General features: G+C 41.9%; 1 protein-coding gene across 2 annotated transcripts; it reads right to left on the bottom strand.

The window, feature by feature from the left end:
* Positions 1–4,549: 4,549 nt before the first annotated feature.
* Positions 4,550–24,608, bottom strand: LOC129399148 (C-type lectin domain family 2 member D-like). 2 transcript variants are annotated; one of them, XM_055118436.1, is made up of 6 exons: positions 24,266–24,608; positions 23,020–23,364; positions 18,483–18,608; positions 13,549–13,727; positions 12,230–12,336; positions 4,550–11,339 (listed from the first exon to the last, which is right to left on the bottom strand). In XM_055118436.1, the coding sequence occupies exons 2-6, from the start codon at positions 23,267–23,269 to the stop codon at positions 11,204–11,206; spliced, it is 798 nt and encodes a 265-aa protein (XP_054974411.1). In that variant the 5' UTR covers positions 23,270–23,364; positions 24,266–24,608; the 3' UTR covers positions 4,550–11,203. The 2 variants fall into 2 exon arrangements, with proteins under 2 accessions (XP_054974411.1, XP_054974410.1); XM_055118435.1 differs by having other exon boundaries at positions 13,549–13,733; positions 24,266–24,600.
* Between the last annotated feature and the right edge of the window lie 367 nt (positions 24,609–24,975).

The raw sequence follows: 24,975 nt of genomic DNA, 5'->3' as shown, positions 1-24,975 counted from the left end.
GTGACTTCAAAGAGTCATTCTCATATAGTTATCCTGAATACACTCGTGGTTTTACTCATAATCATGTATTTGACAATCATACTGTGCATTGATAATTGTTAGGTAAGTGAGTGAAATGCAAACTTTGTTCATCTAGAGAATTCCATTTGCCAAAAGAGACTTTTTATTTCACAGGTATTATTCTTTTTTTTTTTTTTTTTTTTTTTTTGCTTTTTAGGTCACACCCAGCGATGCACAGGGGTCACTCCTGGCTCATGCACTCAGGAATTACCCCTGGCGGTGCTCAGGGGACCATATGGAATGCTGGGATTTGAACCTGGGTTGGCCGCGTGCAAGGCAAACGCCCTACCCGCTGTGCTATCTCTCCAGCCCCATGACAGGTATTATTCTTTAGATTTTTGTAGTCTGATTTTTTTAAATAATGAATTTCTGTACAATAAATACGGATACAAATATCATTCCTGTTAATATATGCTTAATATCCTATTATAAGAGTGTTCCAAAAAAAATTCTTGAAAATATTCTGGTCATTACAAGTTTGGATGTTATTTCATATATTTTTAGTTTCTTTCACAATGGATATAAGCCATTAATTTGTATAAAACAGTGGTCACATTACTACAGAAAATTATGGCATGATCACTCTGTAGAAGAGAGAAAAGAATAGCTTGCATGGGTTTTAATTTACATGATTGCTAGTCTTTCAGCATGTGGTTTAACTATATATATTTTTTCTCTCATAGTAATTATAGTCTCAATTTATATGTTTGAAAGACAATTTTTTTTAGTTCCTGCTGAGAACTGCATAGTGTATGAAACAAACCTCAGTATCATATTAAGTATTTCACAGGACTGTTGGGGATTGTGTTAGAAAGTACTTGTTGGTGTATGAAAGCAAATTTTTTTTTCTTTTTTTTTTTACGCACAAGAGTTAAATTCCATAAAAGTTCAGGCATAGCAATTGCCCAACTTCCCAACTATTCTCAAAAAGAATGCCAAGATGCTGAATCTCCCAAGTAGACTCTCAGGCTGAGAACTCTGTGGAATTTTTGGAATGAGGAAAGGCAGATTCTTCCCCACATCTACCTCCTGAAGTCCCAACCATCCCCACCACACTCAATAGTTTTCAGCATAGAAATGACCCAGTTCAGGACTGAACACCATTAAGCGACATGTCCAAATTTTGTAGTACTAAGAGTCTTGTGGGAATAGGGCAAGTTTGCTGGAAAAGTTGTCTAGAACACTGTGGAAAGCATTGGTTTATCTTTGCTCCTTCTGCAGGGAGTTTAGTTTTATTGAGTTGCACCCATCACATTGCTTTGGAGACATGCCCAATTTCATCAGGCACTCCTAATCCTGCATTGCTTTTCTCTTTCATTCATGTCCTTTGCATGGTTTAACAATGTCTTTTTTGTATAGACACAGGAAGACAGTTGGTGATATGCTTTTGTAACATGGGAGTTAATTGACTCCAATTAATACTTAGTCCTGGGCATACGTCAAATTTACTTGACTTAAGCTCAGCTACCCTTACTTCCTAATACCCCCAAAAGGAGGGTCCCAGCAAAGGACTTGGATTGACCCAGGGCAAGCTGTAAGCTACCCAGGCATCTAAAAGGGACAGGCTAAGCACCATTAGAAGTGTAAGTGGAGAGCACAGTCATGGAACAAACTCTGTCATCATCATTATCATTATACTGTTGATCATCCAATTTCTCGAACACTCTTAGTAACGTCTCCATTCGTCCTAATCCTTAGATTTTAGAAGCCTCTCTTTTCTCGTCCTTCCTGATGATGCCACATTGGAGGCTATTTCAGGATCAGGGGAATGAGACCCAGCAGTGTTACTGGTTTTGGCATATGAATACACCATGGGAGCTTTCGAGGCTCTCCCATGTGGGCAGGAAACTCTCGGTAGCTTGTCAGGTTCAACCAGAAGGAGAAGTAGGCTCTAAGATATTCCATGGCCTCAGAGGAGCTGCACGCTTCTGGGAGCTTGGTTTTAAGTCTTTGGATGTTGGCCGTTGGTGGGATTATATGGCGCCGGGGGCAGTTTCTGGGTGTGACCACCTAGCTACTGAGAAATGGGAAATCTGGGCAAAAGAGACCCAGTCCCTATCCAAGCAGGCTTGGGAGTCTCAGCCCAACTCAACCTGAACTCTAAGACTCAACCCTTCAAGTCTCAGCCCCGGGTCGCACACACCTGGGTTCCTCTGCTGGTTCCTTCATGTGTGAGGCTCATCCGAACGTGTGGAGAGGGGCCCTGAACATAGCTGTGGCTAGGCTCCAGAGGTCTTCGGCCACGGGAGCTCTGCTTGGGGCAGGAAGGGAAGCTGGAGCTCACCCGCTCTGAGGGGTCATGGGGAAGACAGCCAGATGCGCAAGCAACAAACTCTGTCATGAACAAAAAAGAACTCTTACTGTGTTCCTACAAAATGACAAGAAATATATGTATTACTAACTAAGGAAAGGAGAAAGCAATATAACCTCAGATGGAATCTCACCATTCCGCGAATCTCCTAGTAACGTAGATGCTTGGAAATAGAAATTAAGAAAGCACTGGGGACAGTGCAGTTAAGCAATCATGCGGTGAGAAATTTGACGTATTTAGAGAACTGATTGAGAGGATGACAGATTCCACATGAAATGAAGCGAAGGAACCAAAGAATAGAATGGCAAGCCAGAGTAGCAGAATTATACAGGGAGAGAATGATGTAGACCATCTTGAAGATAAAATGCAAGCTAACACTGATAAGGAAGAGAGCAAAGGAAAGAGAAATATTAGAGTGTAAGAGAATGTAAGATAACAGCAAGAGAAATAATCTGTGAATTATAGGAATACTGAAGGAGAAGAAAATGGAAATGGAAGAACAAGTAATTGGAGAGATTATAGCTGAGAACTTCCTCTGATTATAGCTGAAAACAGCTTCTGCAGGGAGGCTGATGTACAGTTTCAAGAGGTCCAAAGAGTACCAAGCAAAATAGATCCAAACAGAACAATGCCAAGACTCATCGCACAGTAATTAAAACGACAAAATCCAGAGAGAGAGACAGAGAAAGACAGAGAGAGACAGAGAGCCAGAGTCAGAGGGACAGACAAAGACAGAGACAGAACAACAGAGAGGCAGAGAGAAACTTCTTGAAGCATCAATGGAGAAGAAAAACCTAAATATAAGGGAAATAACAGAAGAATCACAACAGATCAGTCATGAAATGGTACAGAAGAGAAAAAAGTGGAATGCATATTCAAATTATGCACCCCCAAACACTGTCAACCTAGAATTCACTACCCTGAAAATCTCTCATTTAGATGCAAGGATCAAAAATTCTCCGACAAACAGGAGCTGACAACATTTGCTATAATTAAACCAGGCCTGAATGGAATACTGAGAGACCATTTATATAAACCTAACAGCCAACTGTAAAAGTATTGGATCCTGACCAGAGTCACGAGGAAGTTCCTGGAATGCTGCCTTGCAAATAAGGCCCTGTCAGAGCTGCAAACAGCCAGGAACTGTGAGTGAATTGGGTGGCGGTCAGCATACTTCTACAGCTGCAGTTGTATGTAGTAGTCACAAGGTGGCAGTAAACTATTCTTGAAATTCGAATAAAGTAAGTACGTGGGGCCACAGATGTAGTACATTGAATAAGGAGCTTCCCCGGCTTGACACTGACATGCCTTAAGTACAGTAAATATCTGTCTATGACAAGCATTCAGGAAAAATAAAGGATCTTTCTTAGTTTCCTAGGTGGAGAGGTGTGCTAAAAACCTTATCTAAACCTAATGCTAAACTTCACACTACAATTGAGAATATTTTATATTGAGAAAGAATTGCCAGAAAGTGGAAGGATCACTGAAAGAGCAGTAAGTGGGCACAGATGGTTTGGGAGAAACCAAGTTCATATTACTGGTTCCATCAACACTTGGTTTTGTGACTTGGCTCAAGTCAGCCCTGAGAAGCTCTCACATGGAAAATGCAGTATTCAACTCAGGAATCTCTGGGCTTCTTTCTATGTTTTAAAGGGCCACTGCCATATTTTGATTCAATTTGAATGTGGTGCCTGTTTAATATTATACCTCTTCAGCCTTGGTTCTCAGGGACATTGACTCTAGAAATAAATCTCTAATAAATACCATTGACTTTGTTTTGCTGTGACTAGGTTCCAGTTGTTGCAGACGAGTCAGGTGAAGTAGGTAGAAGAGAGGCAGTAGCTTCAAGAGACAAGTTAACAGCATTCACCCACCTTTGTCAAACAGAAAAGTGCCTGGGAGGGCCAGGACTTCTAAGATCTGTCACAAACAACTATGTGGCATACACACTTGGGCCTCACCAGCTTCACCCAGCAGGGGTCAGCCTGCACATAGGTTCTACTTGATCTTCATGGTGCAGGAAATAATCCCACCATTTGATTTCTTCAGGGAACCATGAAGTTTAGACTGGATCAGGGAATTTTCAGCAAGGAAAGTGTTAGGGCTCGGATCGAGATCTCCCTATAACGACAAAGAGACTCCAGAGACTGCAAACAGCAAGCAGGGTTTATTGCAAGACTGGCTAGCCAGGGTCCAGCCGCCTACACGGACACGCAGGTCCAACAGGTTGGGCAAAAGACCCCGAGCTTCTCCAAAGGAGGTCTTATATAGGCCTTCCCCGGCCGTTACAGCAGAGCCCGCGCATTTCATAGCCAATAGATTTGTAATATTGCAAACTTTCTTAACCAATCCATTTAAAAGGACATCACTCCTTAGCCTATGGTTTTAGAGATCAGTATTCGCGCCAATATTCAGGAATGTCCCGGTTCTGGGGGCAGTCCTGGGTCTTGTGATACGGGTCATGTGATATGGGTCTGGTTATCTGGTCTGACCACCACCCTTCTTGCAAACCGGGGTGCCTGTATCTGAATTCCTTGCTCAGGGGCAGAAAATCAAGTTATTCTAGAATGCGGGCTCCTGTAAAAAGAGTCTTAAGAAAGCTAAATAGATTCCTGTGGTCTGTCCTGGGCTAGATCCTCACATATCTCCCTTTCCCTGCTACATATTGAGGAATCTTTCTCTATGCCCAGCCTCTAGACTGAAGGATGCCCTTCCCTGGGCACTGCCAGTGTTAGAGGCTGGTATTGCTGTCTCAGAACCAGCAGTTGCACTGCATTAACAAGATCCCTAACAAATACTACTACCTTATTCTGGTTGCAAGGGGGTTGTGCTCAGAAACAAAAAGCAGGGGTACTGGGGTCCCTGGTGGGATGGGATCAGGGTAAACAAGTTGGCTTTCCCAGTTTGCTTTCTATTACAAGATAGGAGGGGAACAAGCAAGGGGTTACATACAAGCAAGCCAAGTATTGTTGGGGCCCAGTATAGGGATTCTTCTAGCTAACCTGTAGTATAGATGCTGGGAGGCCACTGTATAGTTCTAGTTACAGTAGGCTCAATGGGTCCCTGATCAAACACACATCCCAACATAGGTCATAACTGGCAAAGACCAAGGTTAATTTTACATGCCTCAATATCAAAAACTACCCAGTGCCAAAACTGGGGCAGGTAAGGAGCTCGCTCTACAGCTTCCACTACGAGCATACAGAAACAGAGAATTACCCATGCCCTTCCCATGGTTCCTTTAAGTCACTTTCATCAGTCTTATCTTGAGGGGGTCGTCTCCCGTTGTCTGGACATGCCACTAGTCGATGTCATTCTGATTCCAAGAGGGGAGGCAGCCTTTTTGATTCCATCCTCCTTCAAAGCAGATGGTGTGTTCAGGATCACAGTGTGAAGACCCCTCCACTGAGGTTCTCAGGTGGCAGTTCTTATCACCTGATTCAAACCAGATGACTCAATGCATACAGATGAGAAGTTCACTCTGGCAGTGTGATCCGAGCCACGCATGGAGCTGGACCTTGACACCTGTAAAGGCTAGTAATAACTGGAAAAGAGAGAGATCATACATTTTGGCCTACACTTCCATTTCAAGGCTAAGTTGGAATAGTGGCAGTTGACCCAAAAGAATTCCAAAGGGAGCAGAATTCCTCCATTAATGGGGTTCACACTCACAACAGGGCAGTTGGGATTTTCAAGGTGGGATGGGCTTCCTTAATCTATCTTTCACATTACCCCAGAGATTCCACCACCTTTAATCCTTTAAGGGAAAATGGTCGAAGGTCCATCTTCAGGAACTGCTTCCTGCTGACACAGGGATGCTGACCCTGCCTGCACAAGGGGTGGAATCTCAGGCCGCCTTAGTTTTTAGTGGGCCCCAGGCAATGAATTTGAAAAATCACATCACTTAGTCTAGGAAATGCTACTTTGAAATGACCAAATCTTGGAGGCAGAAGAACAAATGCCAAATGCTCAAGCACTCAGGGCACAAGAACCAATTATCAATGGCATAGGAGGCACGGTTCTGAGTTACTTACTTCTTACTGCCCTGTTCATCTCTTCAGTATTTCACTTTCTTAGTCTAGGGGTCTGTAATTTTCAGCGTCCCTTTGGAAACCTTGCTCCAATACCTATTCTTCCTCTTCTGCAGGGTGTTCTGGCTTAGGGGAGCTATTCTGTAATGGGCTATTAACCCCATGATGAAACAAGAATTGAGAGCTGTTATGTACTAAGAATGAATACTTAGAACTGATTTAGATCACCACTCTCAGTTCTTGAATCAATTTACAGGTTGGGAGAGGCAATTGATACTTTAAGCTGAAGTTCCCCCAGTTTGGTAAAGCTCTGGCTCCTGCTTTTCTGGCCAGACTGGTGACAACATGCACAACATTGAGTATCTTTATAGATGAGACATCTTACTTACTAAATTACCCAATTATTCAATCACCTTTGTATAACTAGAATCTGATTCTCACAAAAGAGGCAAATTACAGAAGCATGGTTTTCTCTCCTCCTCCATTTTAAATTTGCCAGACAGCTTAATAAATCTGGCTTGCTCTTTTGCATAAGCACAGCAAGATTTGAGAACTCTCCACTTGGGGTACCCCATTACTTACTGAGAAGTCCTAGGAACTGGTCAAAGACAGAGCAGGAAACACACCAATAATGGCGTTTAATGTTCTTAACTCACGTCAGGGATACCCCAGGCTTGGCCATAAGATGTGAAGATCAGGTCCCACGATGAACTTAAAGGTAGAGCCTTCAGGTTGAACGGAATGTGGCCTCAGGCCTCTCACCCTCCTCCATAGGAGTATCCGGCAGTCAGGAGCTCATCCCATACATGGAGGGTGAGGCTCAGGCTGAGTCAGTCATTGCAGATTTCCAGCTTCCTCATTTTCCATGGCACAGAGATGTCCAGTCCTTCCTTGAGCCAGCCTGCCGTTAGGGTCTCCCTGAGGTTAGTAGAGCACTTGAAACAATAACTGTTAAATACCTGCTCCAGTCATTTAGACCAATCCCCTGACTCCTTCCCTGAAGGAGGGTTTTTGGGGTCCCATAGCTGGTTTTCCTGTCTGCTCCAGGATAGACCCTATTGCAGAGAGGAAAAACTCTTGTCTGGGTTTATGCAAACATAATACCTTAATGTTTCATGGCACTGAGGAGAGAAAAGCAAACATTTCCCTTACTCACAATGAGATCTACCCATTTACTATGGGTCCCAGTCAAATGAATGTTCTGTAGAGATAGACTATACAGTTTAACAACATCAGATCTAACTTATTTAGTCCCAACTTAAAAGCCTTGATTTTCAATTATCTAAGAGCACTGTAACAGGAGTCTTATACTCGAACTATTCTTCAGATAATTTAAGTAGTTTCTTATAACAGTATAGTTTGATTACAGTCTTCTTTCTTAAAACACAACCTCAAACCTACACACATATTTCTCCACATACTCAAGCCTTCTACACATTCCTTTACATTCATTCTGTCCTGTTCCTCGAAACCAGTTTCACTTTTACAGGATTCCTTTCCCCCCCTTTTATTTTCTGTCCACTAATGATATCTCCATCCATCATCCTATTTACTTAGAATACACACTTCCATTCCTTACTTGTTGTCATATCTCTCCGGTTTTAACCTTATTTTTATTGAACTTAATATAGTTACATCTACCAAGAAATTTGGAAACAAGTTGCTAATCATTATTCCAATTACCATGACTAAGCGATACTCTGCAGTAATCTTTTAAAAGCATTACATCAATCCCATAGATATTCAAAAGGTTCATAATTAAAGATCTTATAACATAGGATCCCAAATTCTTAAAATACTCACAAGATTCATATATTTCATTAACCTACATACTCCTTCAACCTTTGCCCACTTCATCACTTCCAGTGGGCTGCATTTTGTATTTTATTTTCTTTTAAATGACTCTAACCTCAGTTTTTACTCTCTTTCCAGTACACAATTGAAATAGTCACATATGCAGTTTAAGCTTGTATTTCTAAACAATCCTTGAAAATTACAAAAGTTTAGAGAAAGGGAACAAAATTTTAAATCATCTATATTTTTCTTAGTATGAAGATCAAATATTCCTTTTCATAATTTTTGAGACAAAATTTTTCTGCCAGAATGCTTTAAAACTTAAATTCTTTCTTGCCACAAATACATATATATATACATATTTTGGATATTTCCAATTCAAAAAGCATTCAAAACTTCTAGCACTTAGATATTAACTTCCTAATTTCAGGACTGGAATCAGCATAATATTGTGATATGTCACCATTCTCAGCTCTCACTTGCCTCAGCTGAGAAGGGGGAGGGGTCGGGGGCAGCCGCTTGGATTCACGTGAAAGCCTAATATCTTTAAACTTTGATAGGATAAAAATTTTGCAACCAATTTTGTAACTTTAGAAACTCACATTTTAAACTCATTACTCTTTAAACTTGTTTTAGTATACCACAATAATTTCTAGTCACATTCAGATAATACAGTATAAATACAAACAAATATATATACATTAACACACTAGCATAACAAAACCCTTAAACCATCATTTTCTATGAAGCATAGGAAAACCTTCTTTGGCTTAAGTTCAATAGTTCTTATACCTTAGTTACTTCAAATCATGAGCTTTCTAACTTTAACAATTCCACAATAGAAACATGCTTTTAGACACAGAAAGAGCCCGTTAGTTGTTTTTCTTTTCTTAACCAAATACTTGGGCTGTCAATTTTTATGGAAACATAAGAAAACTGTTTATTTTGATGGCTTCTGTACCTCTGTTGATTGTAAAACAGCTAAATTCCTCCTTAAAATTGGCCGAGGCTTGAAAGATAAAGCCTTATATCCTCTGAACTCTTACTTCACTTTAGTTTTAGGCACTACTTCTGCAGCTCTTCCTAGATAGTACAGATTCTGAATTTCAAAAGAATTACAACTGTTAACAGCCATTAATGTTCTTCCAGTAAGAAATCTAGATTGAGAATTTTGCTTTCTTTCTAGGCTCCACATTCTGATAAGAAATCTTTGTTTAAACCTGATCTAACAGGTTCCAAAATCACATAGATCCTTTAAATTGCTGAACTGCATATCACTCTGATCTCTTGAGATGATCCTGCTTTCCCCAGGCCTAATTTTGACTACTGATTTTCACTCTGGCTCCAGCACTCAAGTGTTCCACATAGAGAGACAGACAGACAGACAATGGACTGACTAAAAACACCACTACATGTGCACACATCTGCAGTTGATCCACCCATCTGACACTTCAAAAATGGCAGGGAAAAAACTGATAGACTGAGAAAGGAAGGAACAAGTCCCCAGGGCAAAGTTAAGCCCTGTCGGCCGATTGGGAACATTGCTCCCCGTTTCTCTGCCTCGCCATCCAGTTTCCTGCTTGTTAAAAACGGGTCAAGAAAGCACTTTTGTTGATAGAAGCCGGCAAAACAATCCATGACAAAGTTGTTGAAACCTAAGTTGTCAGATGTTACAATTTTAAGGTCAAGACTACTTCTGAGGCAGGGAGCTAGTATCTTCTTATCAACCAAGAGGATAGACCACCTTAACGACATACATTTTCATTCCTGATATTATTAAACACTCAACCACATGATCTTGCATTTCCTGCCTTCTCTGCTCTGATAATAATAAGCAGAACTAAGAGAAAGATAATGAGACAAATATATACACACTAAGGGCACACGCACAAATCACACTCCTGCACTCGCTCGGACCGGTCCTATTTCACTCGGGTGCGCACCCCACTCACCATGTTCACACTGAGACTCCCAAACTGCCCGATGGGCGTCCACGTGGTCCGAATGTTCAGTGGAGTCAGCCTTTCCAAATCAGCACCTGGCACCAGGTTACCAAAACCAAATGAGGACCCAAATACCATCTGTCCTCCCAATCAGGGTTGGCCACTTCCCTGCCGCGGTCCAAATGGGGGCACCTTCCCCCGAAACCAAATGGAATATTCCCCAAAATTTATGGCCTTTTTCTGACCTGCTCTCTGGGCCCGTTTGCCATTGGGAGATCTCGCTGGGGCCTCCAAATGTTAGGGCGCGGATCGAGATCTCCCTATAACGACAAAGAGACTCCAGAGACTGCAAACAGCAAGCAGGGTTTATTGTAAAACTGGCTAGCCAGGGTCCAGCTGCCTACACGGACACGCAGGTCCAGCAGGTTGGGCAAAAGACCCCGAGCTTCTCCAAAGGAGATCTTATATAGGCCTTCCCCGGCCGTTACAGCAGAGCCCGCGCATTTCATAGCCAATAGATTTGTAATATTGCAAACTTTCTTAACCAATCCATTTAAAAGGACATCACTCCTTAGCCTATGGTTTTAGAGATCAGTATTTGCGCCAATATTCAAGAATGTCCCGGTTCTGGGGGCAGTCCTGGGTCTTGTGATATGGGTCTGGTTATCTGGTCTGACCACCACCCTTCTTGCAAACTGGGGTGCCTGTATCTGAATTCCTTGCTCAGGGGCAGAAAATCAAGTTATTCTAGAATGCGGGCTCCTGTAAAAAGAGTCTTAAGAAAGCTAAATAGATTCCTGTGCTCTGTCCTGGGCTAGATCCCCACAGTGATACTGACTTTTTCTCTGGGTTCAAGTTACAAGTATTAACTCCTACCTAAAGGTCTATTTAATTTAGAATGATGTTATCCCAAATTGTTTCATTTTGGTGTGGGAAGGTTCCCTGCGATTCTCCCTGACTTAATTTTCATCTTTGCTGTCAACTGGTATTACACATGTTTAGGTCAACACTTTGAGAAGAGCATTCAGCAACTGTAGATAACAAGCACAAAGTGGCTTTTCTGCTCATGAGTTTGAAGCAATTTGACGAGTGGAGACATTGGGTTTGCTGCAAATCCATTTTCTCTCTGAGTAAATCCTGCCACTGCTCACACCTTTCTCATTCAAGTAGGCATGCTCCCCAGTTCCTGTGACCTGAAACCTAAAACAAAACAAAACAAAATAATTATTCATATGCTGAACATCTTGCATTCATTCCTCCAATGTGATCTGTAATACCTCTACTCCACTTTTTTCAATAGAAATAAAAAAATAGGTCACTTATGTGATTTCTTAGTAATGAACACCATTTTTATATTTAGTTCTTTTTAGAACTTCAAGACACATGCTTGAATGCCAGCAACTGTATCATTCATCCAATTCAAACCTAGTTATATTGTTGATCTAGTCACTTTATTTTGTCACAAGTTGTATCAGTGAAAATCATTCTCAGTCTTCTTACTAACTGCTTACTTAGTGCATGAAATAAAAATACTTACTAACTTTGTGCTAAAGAGCTTTATTTTGATGAAAATGATCAAGCCCTTATATTTGATGTATTTCCAATGACCTCATTGAACTGTCCACAACACGGAGAGCTACAGTTTCTGCAGGTAAATCTCTGAGAGATTTCCACAGGTTCTCTTTGAACCAATATTCCTTACTTTTGTGAATGGATGCAGCAGCTGGAAAATGAATTTTTAAAGGTTTTATGGTGATCACTTCATCAGTAACTTTCTAGGATTTTAGTACACTCCCCTCCCCTTTCCCACTGCATACCAGCAGTTCTTTCTGCCTTCTAAATCAATATTCCATCAGAAAAACATCGGAATCATGGTATGAAAGTACAAGAACATATACATGTCATCATCATATTAAATATTTCAACTGAGATCACAATGAAGCAAGTTTTCAAGGAACTGGCTAGTAAGTGGAAAGGCATAAAAAAATTTCTATTTCTTGTACAGTACTATAGGTTTTCTACATTAAAGTTATTGTCTTATAAACACCCTAAATCATCATAGCAAAAGTAAAATAAGTCACAATACATACACACTGTTGAGTGCAGTACCATTTATCCATTTCCAAGAGTGACTTGGCGATTCCCTTTCAAGGCCTATCCAGTGGTCATCAGGGCCTTTGTATCTTTTCAGAAATGTCTATCATAAACATAAAGAGTGAAAACATGCATCTTTCTCACCTGTCACTCCCGAGTCTATTTTTCTTACAGTCTTCTATTAGGGGTGGCAGCACAGTATAGATGAAAAAGTTATTATTTAAACCATTTCTCTGCTTGAGTCATTATTCTCTGTCTTTGCTCCTAACCCTATTTATTTATTTATTTATTTATTGCCAGAAAAGCATTTTTTTTTTACTATTACAGCAAATACAGAATAAAATTAAGGTAGTATAATACATTTCCAGTTATCTTTCCAAACTTTTGTACAGTAAACTTTGTTGCAAGTGTCAATTTGAATCAAAAATTGAGGTTTTTCTTAAACAATGTTTTTGTAACTTCTAGAGAAACATAATTTATTTCCAGGGCTGTCAAGTTGTGTTGACACAAGATGTCTGTGACTTAACTGAGCCTCAAGCCATGGTGTGTGGCTGGATGGTGCATCTCTCCCCACCCCGCAACCTGCCTTCTGAGCTGAGAGGCACAGAGAAGCAGGAAAGACGTTTAGAGCAACCCGAACTCTGGCAGTACAAGGCCTGTTTTTCCTGGTGGCCAGTCATCATCTGGAATCCTCTTTTAAATAATAAAATTGATTTTAAACCTCTTTATTTAAATGAATCATATCTCCCCATGTGACTGGCAAAGTCTCACTTTGTGCCTACTGTTTTAGTATACTGTGAACACTGTCACTCCCACCATTTGAATGAAAAAATTATGTGAATACAATAATTCTCTGCACACAGGAACACTTTATCTAAGCTTCTGGGCCGAATATGAGGATTACATGAAAGATCGTATTTGACATGTCTCACCAGATTCTAGGTAGAGAATTTAACACATGTCAGAAGCTTGTCTGTGCCCCTTGCTTCCAGACTGACTTGACGACATCCTTCTCTTTCATTATCCCGCTGTGGCACCCGGGGGAGCTCCTTATTCAACAGAAAATATACTCCCCAAACAGTTCTTCTTTTTAAAAATATGGACCAGCCCCCGGGGCATTGGGAGAAACTGGACGGGGCCACTCCCTGCAAAGCTCAGCCCAGTGTGCACAGGGAGCTCCAGGGCAAGCAGGGTGACACGTGGGCCCTGAGGTGCTGGACATGTGGTGCTGGGGGCTGAACTCAGGGCCCTGAATGTGATGCTCAAGTGCTCTCACACTTGCATTCTCTCCCTGGTGCCTGAGAACAATGCTTACCAGTTCCTCTACGGAGTCAATCTGAACAAGATCAGCTCCCAATGAGTTACAGAAAGTCTGGCTGTATGTCCAGTTCCCCATGTCTTCAGAGAAATAAAAGCACTTGTTTCCAAATCCAATCCACGGTGGTGGGCAGGCAGGATGCACATGGACTTCTGAGACTGTTTTTTCTTTTCTTACTAAAACTTGGATAATCACAACAAAATATAGTAAATATATTTTCTTGCTCTTTTCATCTGTCTTCCCACTTACCATCCTAAGGTCACGCTAAAGCTATAGACTGGTAATTGTTAATGCCCTAACTCATCAGAAAGTCTTATCCTAAGTACAATAATCAACAGTACCCTGGTAGGGGTACCTGTGCATCTCATTTTACATGGAGGTACATGGGCATTAATGGCTTTAGGAAAATAAATTTATAAATCATTGGGTCCATGGTATTTCTTATAGATGATGCTCATTTCTGCAAAGAATAAGTACAAGATATTCCTAATATATCCTATAGACTCTCTTTTCCTGTATTTCCCTTAATATAAGCTCCCTTTCCTCTTAATGTCTTTTATATCCTCAATTTTACTATGGTACATACTCAGGAACTATAAAACCTTTCTGTGGACAAAATATAGCAACAAAAATATTATTATAGTAACAAAAATTCAATGTAGCACTTTCTACATTTTTGTTTTGTATGTACTTCTTTTAAAAATAAATAAAACTTTTTTGGCTCTTATTAAATGTTCTGAAATAACCAATATTTTAGAGTAAGGTATAGGAAGAATCAGTATTCTCATTTCACATTTTGTCTGTATTATTTGCTCTCCTTTAGATGCTAAGACAACATTGTTCTTTAAGGCCAGTGAAAGAAAAAATAGTATCAAAATACTGAATACCAATGATGACTATAATTTCCTCACATTTAAAGAAAAAGACTCTATTACATTTATATTAATCCTTATCCCTAGGAAGTTTAGATTAGAGAGCAGAGAGCACATGTGTTTCCTTAAAAAAAAAAAAAAGAATCACCAACTACATTGTAGTCGAAGGCCATGTGGGGGAAGGGAGTTGTGGGCTGAATGAGGGCTAGAGACTGAGCACAGCGGCCACTCAACACCTTTATTGCAAACCACAACAGCTAATTAGAGAGAGAAAACAGAAGGGAATGCCTTGCCACAGTGGCAGGGTGGGGTGGGGGGGAGATGAGATTGGGGAGGGTGGGAGGGACACTGGGTTTACGGGTGGTGGAGAATGGGCACTGGTGAAGGGATGGGTTCCCGAACTTTGTATGAGGGAAGTATAAGCACAAAAGTGTATAAATCTGTAACTGTACCCTCACGGTGATTCTCTAATTAAAAACAAATAAATTAAAAAAATAATAAAAAAAATATTTGGCATAATTAGTTTGGAAAAAAAAAAAAGAATCAAGGGCCTTGGAGCAATTGTATAGTGTGAAGGTGCTGACCCAGGATTCGATCACTGGAACCTCATAAGGTCCACAAGCCCAACCAAGAAGTACCACTGTGCAAAGGACTAGGAGTAAGCCCTACCAACAACCAGTTGTGCCATTTCTCCTCAACAAAACATACCCCCTTAAATTATTAGGGAGAACCACTTGATACTTTAAAATAGTGCTGAGTAATACACACTGGAAAACCACTGACATGGGATTGGGGATTTTACATATTACACTGTGATAAAATTCAAGTAGAAATATAAAATTAAGGACGTTTTGTGCTGTGTTAGCTAAAATAAACAGTGAGCGTTATCAAGAGAATTCAGATTCTAATAGATAAATTTAAAAAGAACGGTATCATGTGTGAACTCCTTTCTCGGGCTGTGTAAGCACCTTTTAGCTCTGGTGTTGCTACACGTGATCACACATTAATGGATGCACGTGGGCTCTCCGGACTCTCGATAGATGAAGGAGAAAAAAGGCCCGAGCTGGTTGGTGAACAGTTGCTGTTTATTCCATCTCTTATCTCTCCCAAATTCTCTCCACAACTGTCTCCCCAACTCGCCTCCAACTCTGGGCAGCAACTCTCTCCAACTCTCACCCGCTAACTCTGTCCCTCTCTACTCTCCCCACAATGCTGTCTCTTAATTCTCTCCCAGCCCTGTTCTGTGTGTGTCTCTCTCTCTAACTCTCTCTCCTCAATAAATCTGTCTCACACTCTCCCTGACACCACCACTTTAACTTCCTCTTGCCTAAACATGCCTCCCAAACCAGCCCTCCGCACCCCCGCCTCCCCGCCTAAGCACAATCAACGTGTTTTTCAAGCCTTCCTGACAACATGCAGTCCAGGATGGCAAAACAGCATTTAAGGTGTTTCTCCTCTTCTTAGACCAATAACTTAATTAACATCTTCCTTCTACTCCTAGTATTTGCCATTCTGTATGACACAGTAACAGACATCTTTAGGCTTGTAGAGCAACGCTCCTGGGGACATCTCACCAGACACTCATACTACAGTGCTCAGGATGAATTAATCATGCCTAACCCTAGCAGGGTCCGAATCTAGTTATTACTTTTTGGATCATGACAGAATTTGTCCATGTAATGCTCTTAACTTATAGTTAAGAATTATGACACTTTGGCCTGGCCCATTTTGATGCCAGGGTTTCTCACAGCTTGCCCTGGGTCCATCCAGTCCCTCATCGGGACCCTGGTCTTGGGGATCTAGGAAGTAAGGGCAACTGAGGCTTAAGTCCAGAGAGCGGATGTCCAGGAGGTTATATAATCTGCATTCAGTTAACTCCTAAGTTACAAACTTATCTTTTAACTGTATTCCTGTGTCCATACATAAAGTAGTTGCTCAGAAGTAACTAACCATGCAAAGGACATTAAGGAGAAGAGAAAGACAATATTTACAAGACAACAGAGTCTGATAAGGAGGCAAAGGTTAGGGGAGAAATCAACAAACCTAACCTCCCAGTGGCCAGGGAGGAAGGGCAAACAAACATAGTCTGTTTCCTACAGTATCACAAGACTACAGTATCACAAGACTGTTATCCTACAGTATCACAAGACTATTTTTTTTATTATTTTCAAATTTTTTTTTTGCTTTTTGGTCATACCCAGTGATGAGTAGGGTTACTCTTGGCTCTGCACTCAGGAATTACTCCTGGCGGTGCTCAGGGGACCATATGGGATGCTGGGATTCGAACCCGGGTTGCTGGAGCAATAAATCTCACTGTGTGATTTGCATTATTGGCTGTCCTCTGTCCTAGAGGGGTGATCAACTCCAGACTCTAACAGAAGCAGATCCAAAGATTCTACCCTTCTCTTCTAACAATCACTTCTTAATAGCAAAAATGATCATTCTTCAATGCAAATCTTGGAGCTATGACACTCTTCTTTGTAACGCTCATTTTCCTGCCCTTTCCTGCTCTGTTGAAAGTTTAACCCAAAGTCTTTAAGTGACTCTCCAGAATATTGCCTCCTGAATCCATCCCATGATTCTTCCTAGGTCGCACCTTCTTCTAGCCCCAGAAATCTTCTTGCTCTTATTTAGAGCACTGTAGGATAACATGGGCTTTGTCCTTTTAGCCACAGGGAACTTAGTTTACCTGAAGGAAATGTCCTTTCTGTATGGATACAGGAAGACAGTTAATATTATGATTTGTAACTAGGGAGTTGATTGACTCCAATAATATTTACTCCTGGGCATCTGCTTTCTCAACTCAGTTGCCCTTTGTTCTTAGCACCCCAAAAGCAGGGTCCCAACGAGGGATGGAATGGACCCACGACAAGTTGTGAGATACCCTGGCATCAAAATGGGCCAGGCCAAAGTGCCACAATATGATGCAAAAGTAACAAAGAGACTAGGACCCTGCTGGGGTTAGGAAGACTAACTTGGCTTGAGGACTGTGGTCTGGGATATATAGTGAATGTCCTCAGGAAGAACCAAACTTTAAGTCTGATATATCTCTTACTGTGCTCATACAGATTTACTACAGCTATTTAAGCGGATTACTAGCTGAGGAAGGAAGAAAGGGACACACCCTAACACACCCTTCTTTGGATCCCACCCTTGAGCAGATCTCCTAGTAATCTCCTTAGATGAGATTTTGTTAATCTCCTGGAGAAATGGTCTTACCCTTCTTTGTTGATTTGTGAATGTTTAACCCACCTTTGTGTTACCGCCCTATGTGATTGCTATATAAAGTAAGACTGTAACAGAAGACAAAAAAGAAGACACAGAACCGAGGAGACGGCAGAGACAGAAGAGGCAGCAGGACACAGACAGAAGAAGACACAGCAAGAAGAGGCAGAGAGAAGACAGAGACAAGAGAGAAGACACAGAAGCAGAGACAGAGAGAGGTCGGAAGAGACCTGAGGAGACTACAGAGACAGAGACAGAGATAAAGAGACAGACAGAAGAGAGCACAGTGACACACACAGAAGCGGACCACAAAGGAGGAGCCATCCCGATCTGGTCCATACACAGTGGCTCAAGAGCACTGAACATGAGCAGCGCATGTGAGAGAGAACTGCCCCGAGAGCCCACAAACAGAACAACATGACACACACCACATTGCACCCTCTCCTGAGTGTGTGCGCTTTGTAACTTTTTATAGAGCACTAGGGATATTCCTTATTTGGGAATTTGTTCTATTGTTTTCTGTGCCTGAAGAGTTTTCTCCAAGCATCAGCATGCTCCCTTCATCTCTTTCAAAGGTTTGCAGAAAGGGAGAGAGTCTCACTGAAGAGTGTGTGTCACTCCTATGTGCATTGCAGCTTGTTTCCCTACCCCCTACCTTAATTTATTATGGCAGCTACATCTTCCTTCTGGGATATAAATTGGAACAAGGAATTTTTATGTTTTATTGACCAATATGCCTTAGGCACTTTGCACAGTTCCTAGCATAAAACAAGACTCAAAGGAATATTTATCACCATATGGAGGACATTAAAGTTTGCAAAACAAGTAACTTACCTGTCAAAATAAAAGGAAGTAAAACGACAATTATTACTAGGATCAAAATAATGACGAGGCAACGAGCATGTCTGTGACAAATTTCAGAAAGTCGAGTTTTTCTATCTTTTCCTTGGATATCTGCACCTTTAAAGTAAAATACCATAATCTTATTCTCCTGCAAGCTTTATGAGAAAAACAAGTTTATCACAAAAATCTACTTCCAAGATCTGATGCAGCACAATTTCCCTATTTCCAATCCCTTTCATAAAAGATCATGATTGATAAGCTATTATCATGGATCAAAGAGGGTCTGAAACAAAGAAATAGAATCTCCATCTATAGGAAATTCTACAGCTATAGGCAAAGGAGTTCAAGGAGATGTAAATAAATAGCAAAAGGTAGGAAGGTCCTGTGTGAGGATCAGCAGTGAGGCATATGCCTCCTCTGTGTCAGGTCAGGGATTAGCTCCCCAGAGTCTCAAAGATATGCAGATGGCCATCAGGTGCATCAAAATGCTTCCTGTCACTCAAAACAGGAAGATTCCAGTCAAAAGCCACAAGCAGGTATCACCTCACATGGTTTAGAGTTGCTGTCTGGAAAAGAAGCACACTTTTGATAAAGATCTGGTGAAAATTGTACCTAGACAGTACTAAGAACATTGAAAACTCAAAATAAGAAAAATACACAAGTTAAAGGTGGGTTTTCAATCACCCTTTGCATATCTAAAATAAAATTGAAGAAAATGCATAGATGACAAATTAGCACCTAAGAATGTGCTCAAGATAGCATGAATTAAAGAAATGCTATGATTTACCTCTCTCTGCCTATTGAGAGTGTAAGTAAAACAAAATAACAGAACCAAGTGGAGAATTGAAATTCTCATGCACTGATGTTGGAAATATAAGATGGTATGGCCACTTTGTAAAGGTAGCCTTACAGATTGGTGCAGTAAATACAAACTTAGCATGCGCTAACCTTAGCATGGTATCATATTTTGATATCTAAAATAATCCTATGTTTGATATTATATAGGAGAAATAAAAGTTTAACTTTACTCAAAAACCTATCTACAAATATAACACCTTTATTCTTTAGCACTAAAGTCTGGCAACAGTCTAAATTCTGGTGGAGAAAAAGAAAAATGCCACTCAGCACCAAGCAAAAGGAAGAATGAACTCATGGTCACACTACTAGTTCCTTGTTGGACTTTGGCCTGATCAAGATCAACAATTACCTTTCTATCCCTGGCAGGGTCCCAGTCTCATAATTACTATTGGATCATGACAGCATTTGTCTATGATCAAGCTCTTAACTTATAGTTAAGAATTAGGCACTTTGGCCAGGCCCATCTCGATGCCAGGGTAGCACATAACTCACGGCTTGCCCTGGATCCTTCCTGTCCCACGTCGGGGACCCTACTTTGGGGTGCTAGGAACTGAGGGCAACTGAGGCTTAAGTGGAGAAAGCAGAGGCCTGGGAGGGAATATTTGAGGCCAATTAATTCCCAAGTAATAAAAACATAATATTGTCTTCTTGTGTCTATACAAAACAGTCATAGCTTTAAAGTAAATTATTCAAAAGGCACAAGAAGAAGAGAAAAGCATATTAACTTATATAAATTCAGTATCTAGGAAGGTCTGACCTTGCAAATTAGCAGTCAGATTAAGGGAAAGCCTCGGATTAACTGTTTTGGGGAAGAGAACATGGAGAAGTGATTATAGCTAAACAAAGGGATGGGAGAGATTCGGGAACATCTTGATGGGTGAGACTGGGGTAAGCCTAAACTCTGGGTCAAACCGGGACAAGCTACTTGTGGCAAGGAGGGAAAGGGCAAAGTAATGTCATCCTACAACTGTACTGAAATTAAAATCATACTTAAGATAAAGTTCCTGCTCACTTTCCTTCAACTACTGCATTTCACATGGATCTCCCAGTATCACAGAAGTTTTAACCAAAGTTCTAGTCGGAGCAGAAGAAATGTAGGATAGATGGTCTAAAACCATTCTCAGTGACACACTCTCAGTGACATTTTAGGAGATGCCTTCAGACAAAAATCTAGTCTCCCATTCTTTCTGGTCCTGCATCAAAAAATAAAAGTCCCCAAAATTCAATGTATTCCATAATTTTTGACTGTGACAAGGGAAAGAAGTAAATATCACTTCAATCCCCCAAAATCTTTTTGCCCCTCTTACTAGTCTTCCAAAACCTCCTTCCCTTTTCTCCTTTATTTCCCCAAATCTAATGTCCTCCTCAGCATCATGCTCCATTTCTGTCTTATTTCTCTTCTCCCACCTGGACTGTCCTCTCCCAATCTCCTTCAACCACCTATATTGCACTCTGACACCATAACCACTGGATTTCTAGTTGGGAATATGGCATCAGTCACTACCTCTCAAAAGAACAAAAAAAAGAACCAGGTGTTTTTCTAATATAAATGCTAGTTTTATAATCCAAAAACAGTTCAAAATTTGCAGTTTTCATATGAAACATTCTTACTGGTCAGTTTAGCTTAACAAGTACGATATCCTGATTGGTCAAATAACTTTGGTTAGTGAAACCTTATTTTAGTTGATAAATATTAGCATTTTTATTAAGTTGTTATTAATTATAAACCCTATTTTATGGGAATAGAATGGCATATCGTCCCAAACAAAAAATAAACTTCAGGGAGAGGGGAGAAAGGAAAAAAAAAGAAAGAAATGCGTTTTTCAACAGCTAGAATTTCCCTAAAAGATACTCTTCTTTTTAAACTGAAAAATAAACACACATCATTACGTTCTTCATCTTTCAAGTCAAATTTGCTCTAAACCTAGCCATGCAAGGGGAATATAGCTCAGTAGTAGACTGTGCACCTCATATGTGTGAGGTTCTCAATTTGGTGCCCGGTATACGACCAAAAAAGTGAAAAAAAAATTAAATGCTAAATTATTTGGCAGTGGCTAGGTTTAGCCTATCATTCGTAATTTCAAAATACCAACTCTCTACTTCCACTACCTAAATCTGGTAAGAACAGGGTCTTTACAAACAGAAACTGGCAGTGGATGCGTGATTTTGAAATTCTGAAGCTTTAATAATTTAATCTGGAGGGATTTCTGCCCAAGGCACGGGCGCCATGTTCCTCGTCACTGCCCCTCCCCGGAAGATGACGGCCACCGAGAAGCAAGGGGGGGGCAGGCCAAGAAGGCACAACACCCATTCCCACCTGGGGTGGTCCGGCGCCAGAAACGAAATGCGTCCTCCAGACCCATTTCTGCAGAAAGCCGCTGGGTTCTGAGCTTCGGTTCCGAGCCCTGGGTCTGGGATCAGGGCTGAGAAGCAGCCTGATCAGCAGCCGGAGGGCTCCGGCGTTCGCGCGGCAGCCCGTGGAGCGGGAAAGGAGCGCCGTCCCATCTCATAAGATCTCGCGAGATTCCTCGTCACTGCCGGGCCCCTTCCCGGCTGTCCCTAGAAACGGAAGTGGGACTGAGCTGCTGCGGGAAACAGGCCGTAGTATGAAAATATATAGTTTTTAAAGTGAGAGCAAGCGGTTAGGCTTTCGCCTTTCACGCGGCCGACCCAAATTCGATTCCTCCGCCCCTCTCGGAGAGCCCGGCAAGCTACCGAGAGTATCGAGCCCGCGTGGCAGAGCCTGGCAAGCTACTCGTGTGTATTGGATATGCCAAAAACAGTAACAATAAGTCTCAGAGGGAGAGACGTACTTGCCCGCTTGAACAAATTGATGAGCAACGGGATGACAGTGACTGTGACAGTTTTAAAATACAAAAGTGCCTTTACCTTAAAAAGACCAAATTCAGTTTACCGTCCCCCCTCAGAGTGGAATAGAGAGAAAATATTTACTTTCCTGCCGGAGCAACTAAACACACACACAAACACACACACATTACAAAATGTGTTAAAATTTTTTTTTCAAGATCTTGGTCATTCTGCAGTGGGCAGTGATCCTTTGCGAGCAGGTGGGGAACACACAATGGCCCTATTCACTGTCCCCCAGTTTTGCATACAGCTGAAAAGGGAGGAGCCAAGGGAATTCTAGGAGTTGAAGAGTTCCAGCCCAGAGACAAAGCAGACACTCCTGAGATCAGCCTCCTGGAAAATGCCCAGTACAGGCCTTCTCCAATTTTCCATGTCACTAGGCACCCGCTGCTGTGTGCAGCAAGATGGTTCCGGGGGCCGGTTGAGAGTGGGACTTTCGGCATCAGGGCGGACTGGGAGTCAGGATGAAACTGCTGGTTCCAGAGCCGCCATGACTAGAATTAGTCCTGATACCCACGTACTGGGGGCTGGAGCGATAGAACAGTGGGTAGGGCGTTTGCCTTGCATGCTGCAGACCTGGGATTGATTCTTCTGTCCCTCTCAGAGAGCCTGGCAACCTACTTAGAGTATCCCGCCCACACGGCAGAGCCTGGCAAGCTACCCCTGGCATATTTGATATGCCAAACACAGTAACAACAAGTCTCTTGATGGAGACCTTACTGGTGCTCACTCCAGCAAATTATGAATTGATGAGCGATGGGATGATCGTGACAGTGACAGTAATACAGTGATACCCACATACCGGAGTCTTGCTTGTAGAAGCTCATGGTCGCTGGGATTCCATCTGGCGAAGGCAGGAAACTGTGCCTTCTCCATCTGGGGCATCTCGGTGTAATCAGCTCAGTATGGGGCCCAGGGAAATCTCCGGCACTGTGGTGCCCGCCAGGACTCTTCCCTGCTGTGTGCGGCCTCTTGGCAGTTTTCAAGGCAGATGAAAGGTCTAGCTGGCTTCTCTTCACAGTGATCTCCAATTTCTCCCGGAGACTGAACATCACAGTTAAAGGAGCAGGCTTCTTCTCTAGCAGTCCCGAAGGGCTGCGTCTCTGCTGTTCCTCCTGGTCTCAGAGGCTTAATAGGTGCTCCTATCCTGACAGCATAAGAAACCTAACTTGAAGTGGCCCCACCTACAAATGGCCCCACCCTGTTTAGTAGCTTGCACACGGCCCTTAAGACTGCACCTGAGATATTTTTTAAAAGATGCCCTTTCTTCTCCTACACTCCTCATCTGCAGTCTCCAATGACACATTCTTTCAGATTGAACCTGGGTAAGCTTTTGTTTCCATGGGAGACAGGCAAAAGGCAGGCTCTCCTGTGCCTATCACACCTCAGCCTGCCTGGACCTATTGACTCCCTGGGCCATGAGTAGGGCAGCCAGTACACAGGCAGCAGCGAGCTGCCATATCAGACTGGGTGGGTCATCACGAGAACTGCAGATTCTGGGGCTAGTGACTTCCCATTATGCAAGTTGCCAGGTGTTTGGGGAAGGAGGATTTACAACATAAAGGTAAAGAGTTGCCTCCCTTGTCAGAGTGCAATGGAATTTATTGTTTATTTCCCCTGCCCCAGAAATATTTAGGTAACATAGGCAGTACTGCAAATATTGATGCACAAATACACACCTGTCCTGACTCTTTCCCATGCTTTCAAACCCCCTGCTTGCTAACATTTCTGGAAGGCAGTTTCAGTGAGGCAGCTTCTCTCTCTCTCTCTCTCTCTCTCTCTCTCTCTCTCTCTCTCTCTCTCTCTCTCTCTCTCTTTCTCTCTCTCTCTCTCTTTCTCTCTCTCTCTCTCTTTCTCTCCCACTCTCCCTCCCTCCCTCCCTCCCTCCCTCTCTCTTTCCCTCTCTCTCCTCCTTTCTCCATCCCTCCCTCTCTCCCTTCTCTCCCCTCTCCCCAGTCTCTCCCTCTTCTTCTCCCTCATGCTCTCTGTCGGCCACTCCCTGATGCCAAGCTTTTGCTCTTTGCAACAACTTGACAACTTTACATTACCAAATTGTTCCTTTCCACTGAAAGGCAAGCATCTTAGATGTTCCAGCAAGTAACAACATTCCTCAGTTTCTTTAGGTGAGTCCTCCACCTCCATTGTCTCCTCTTTGTTGATGGAAGCTGTATTCTGCAGGCAGGAATTTGAATGAGGGGTTGAAAGTCAGGTTCTTGATCTAACTAGGCTGTTAGATAACAGCCATCTGTTGTGTAACGGTACAGGCATCTGTTTTAAAGAAAAAGAAACTTGCTAAAACAAGATCTGGAGACGGAAATTCCAATGATCCTGAGGGAAATTGACTAAGTCTGGGAAAAACAGGGTAACGCCCTGAGGGCTGCAGCAAGTTCTTTTTTTTTTTTATTATTTTTTATTTTTAATTTTTTTGTTTTTGCAGCAAGTTCTTTATAAACAGGGAGAGAGAAACTTCCTGTTTATAAACACCCACTGCATTCCGTGGATGCAGCAGCCTGTTCATTGGCTCAGTTCAGACTCAGAAAAAAAAGAATGATAGTACCAAATTAAGCAGGCAGGTTGGAAACAAAAATTGTCCTCTATATGTGTGCTCTGTCTCAAAAGAGGACTCTGTGAGGTAAATATACATAAAGCTAGATCATCTGCATTCTATAAGTAATGCTAGAAATTTCTCCTGATTGCCACAGAGCCTCTGGGGACTTTTGTTTTTCAGACCTAAGTAACCCTTACTGGCAATAGTCCT

This window comes from Sorex araneus, chromosome 10 (genome assembly GCF_027595985.1).
Source record: "Sorex araneus isolate mSorAra2 chromosome 10, mSorAra2.pri, whole genome shotgun sequence".
Lineage (NCBI taxonomy): Eukaryota > Metazoa > Chordata > Mammalia > Eulipotyphla > Soricidae > Sorex > Sorex araneus.
This window is presented reverse-complemented; position numbering and strand designations above follow the sequence as displayed.

What these genes read in the sequence shown, in the direction of transcription:
- LOC129399148 (XM_055118435.1), bottom strand. Translation starts at nt 23,269, where the DNA reads ATGTTCAGTCTCCGGGAGAAATTGGAGATCACTGTGAAGAGAAGCCAG. An exon ending in ACTTCCTTTTATTTTGACAG is followed by an intron (nt 13,734 to 18,482) that starts GTAAGTTACTTG and finishes TGATTATCCAAG; the next exon opens with TTTTAGTAAGAAAAGAAAAA. An exon ending in TTGACTCCGTAGAGGAACTG is followed by an intron (nt 12,337 to 13,548) that starts GTAAGCATTGTT and finishes TGTTTATGATAG; the next exon opens with ACATTTCTGAAAAGATACAA.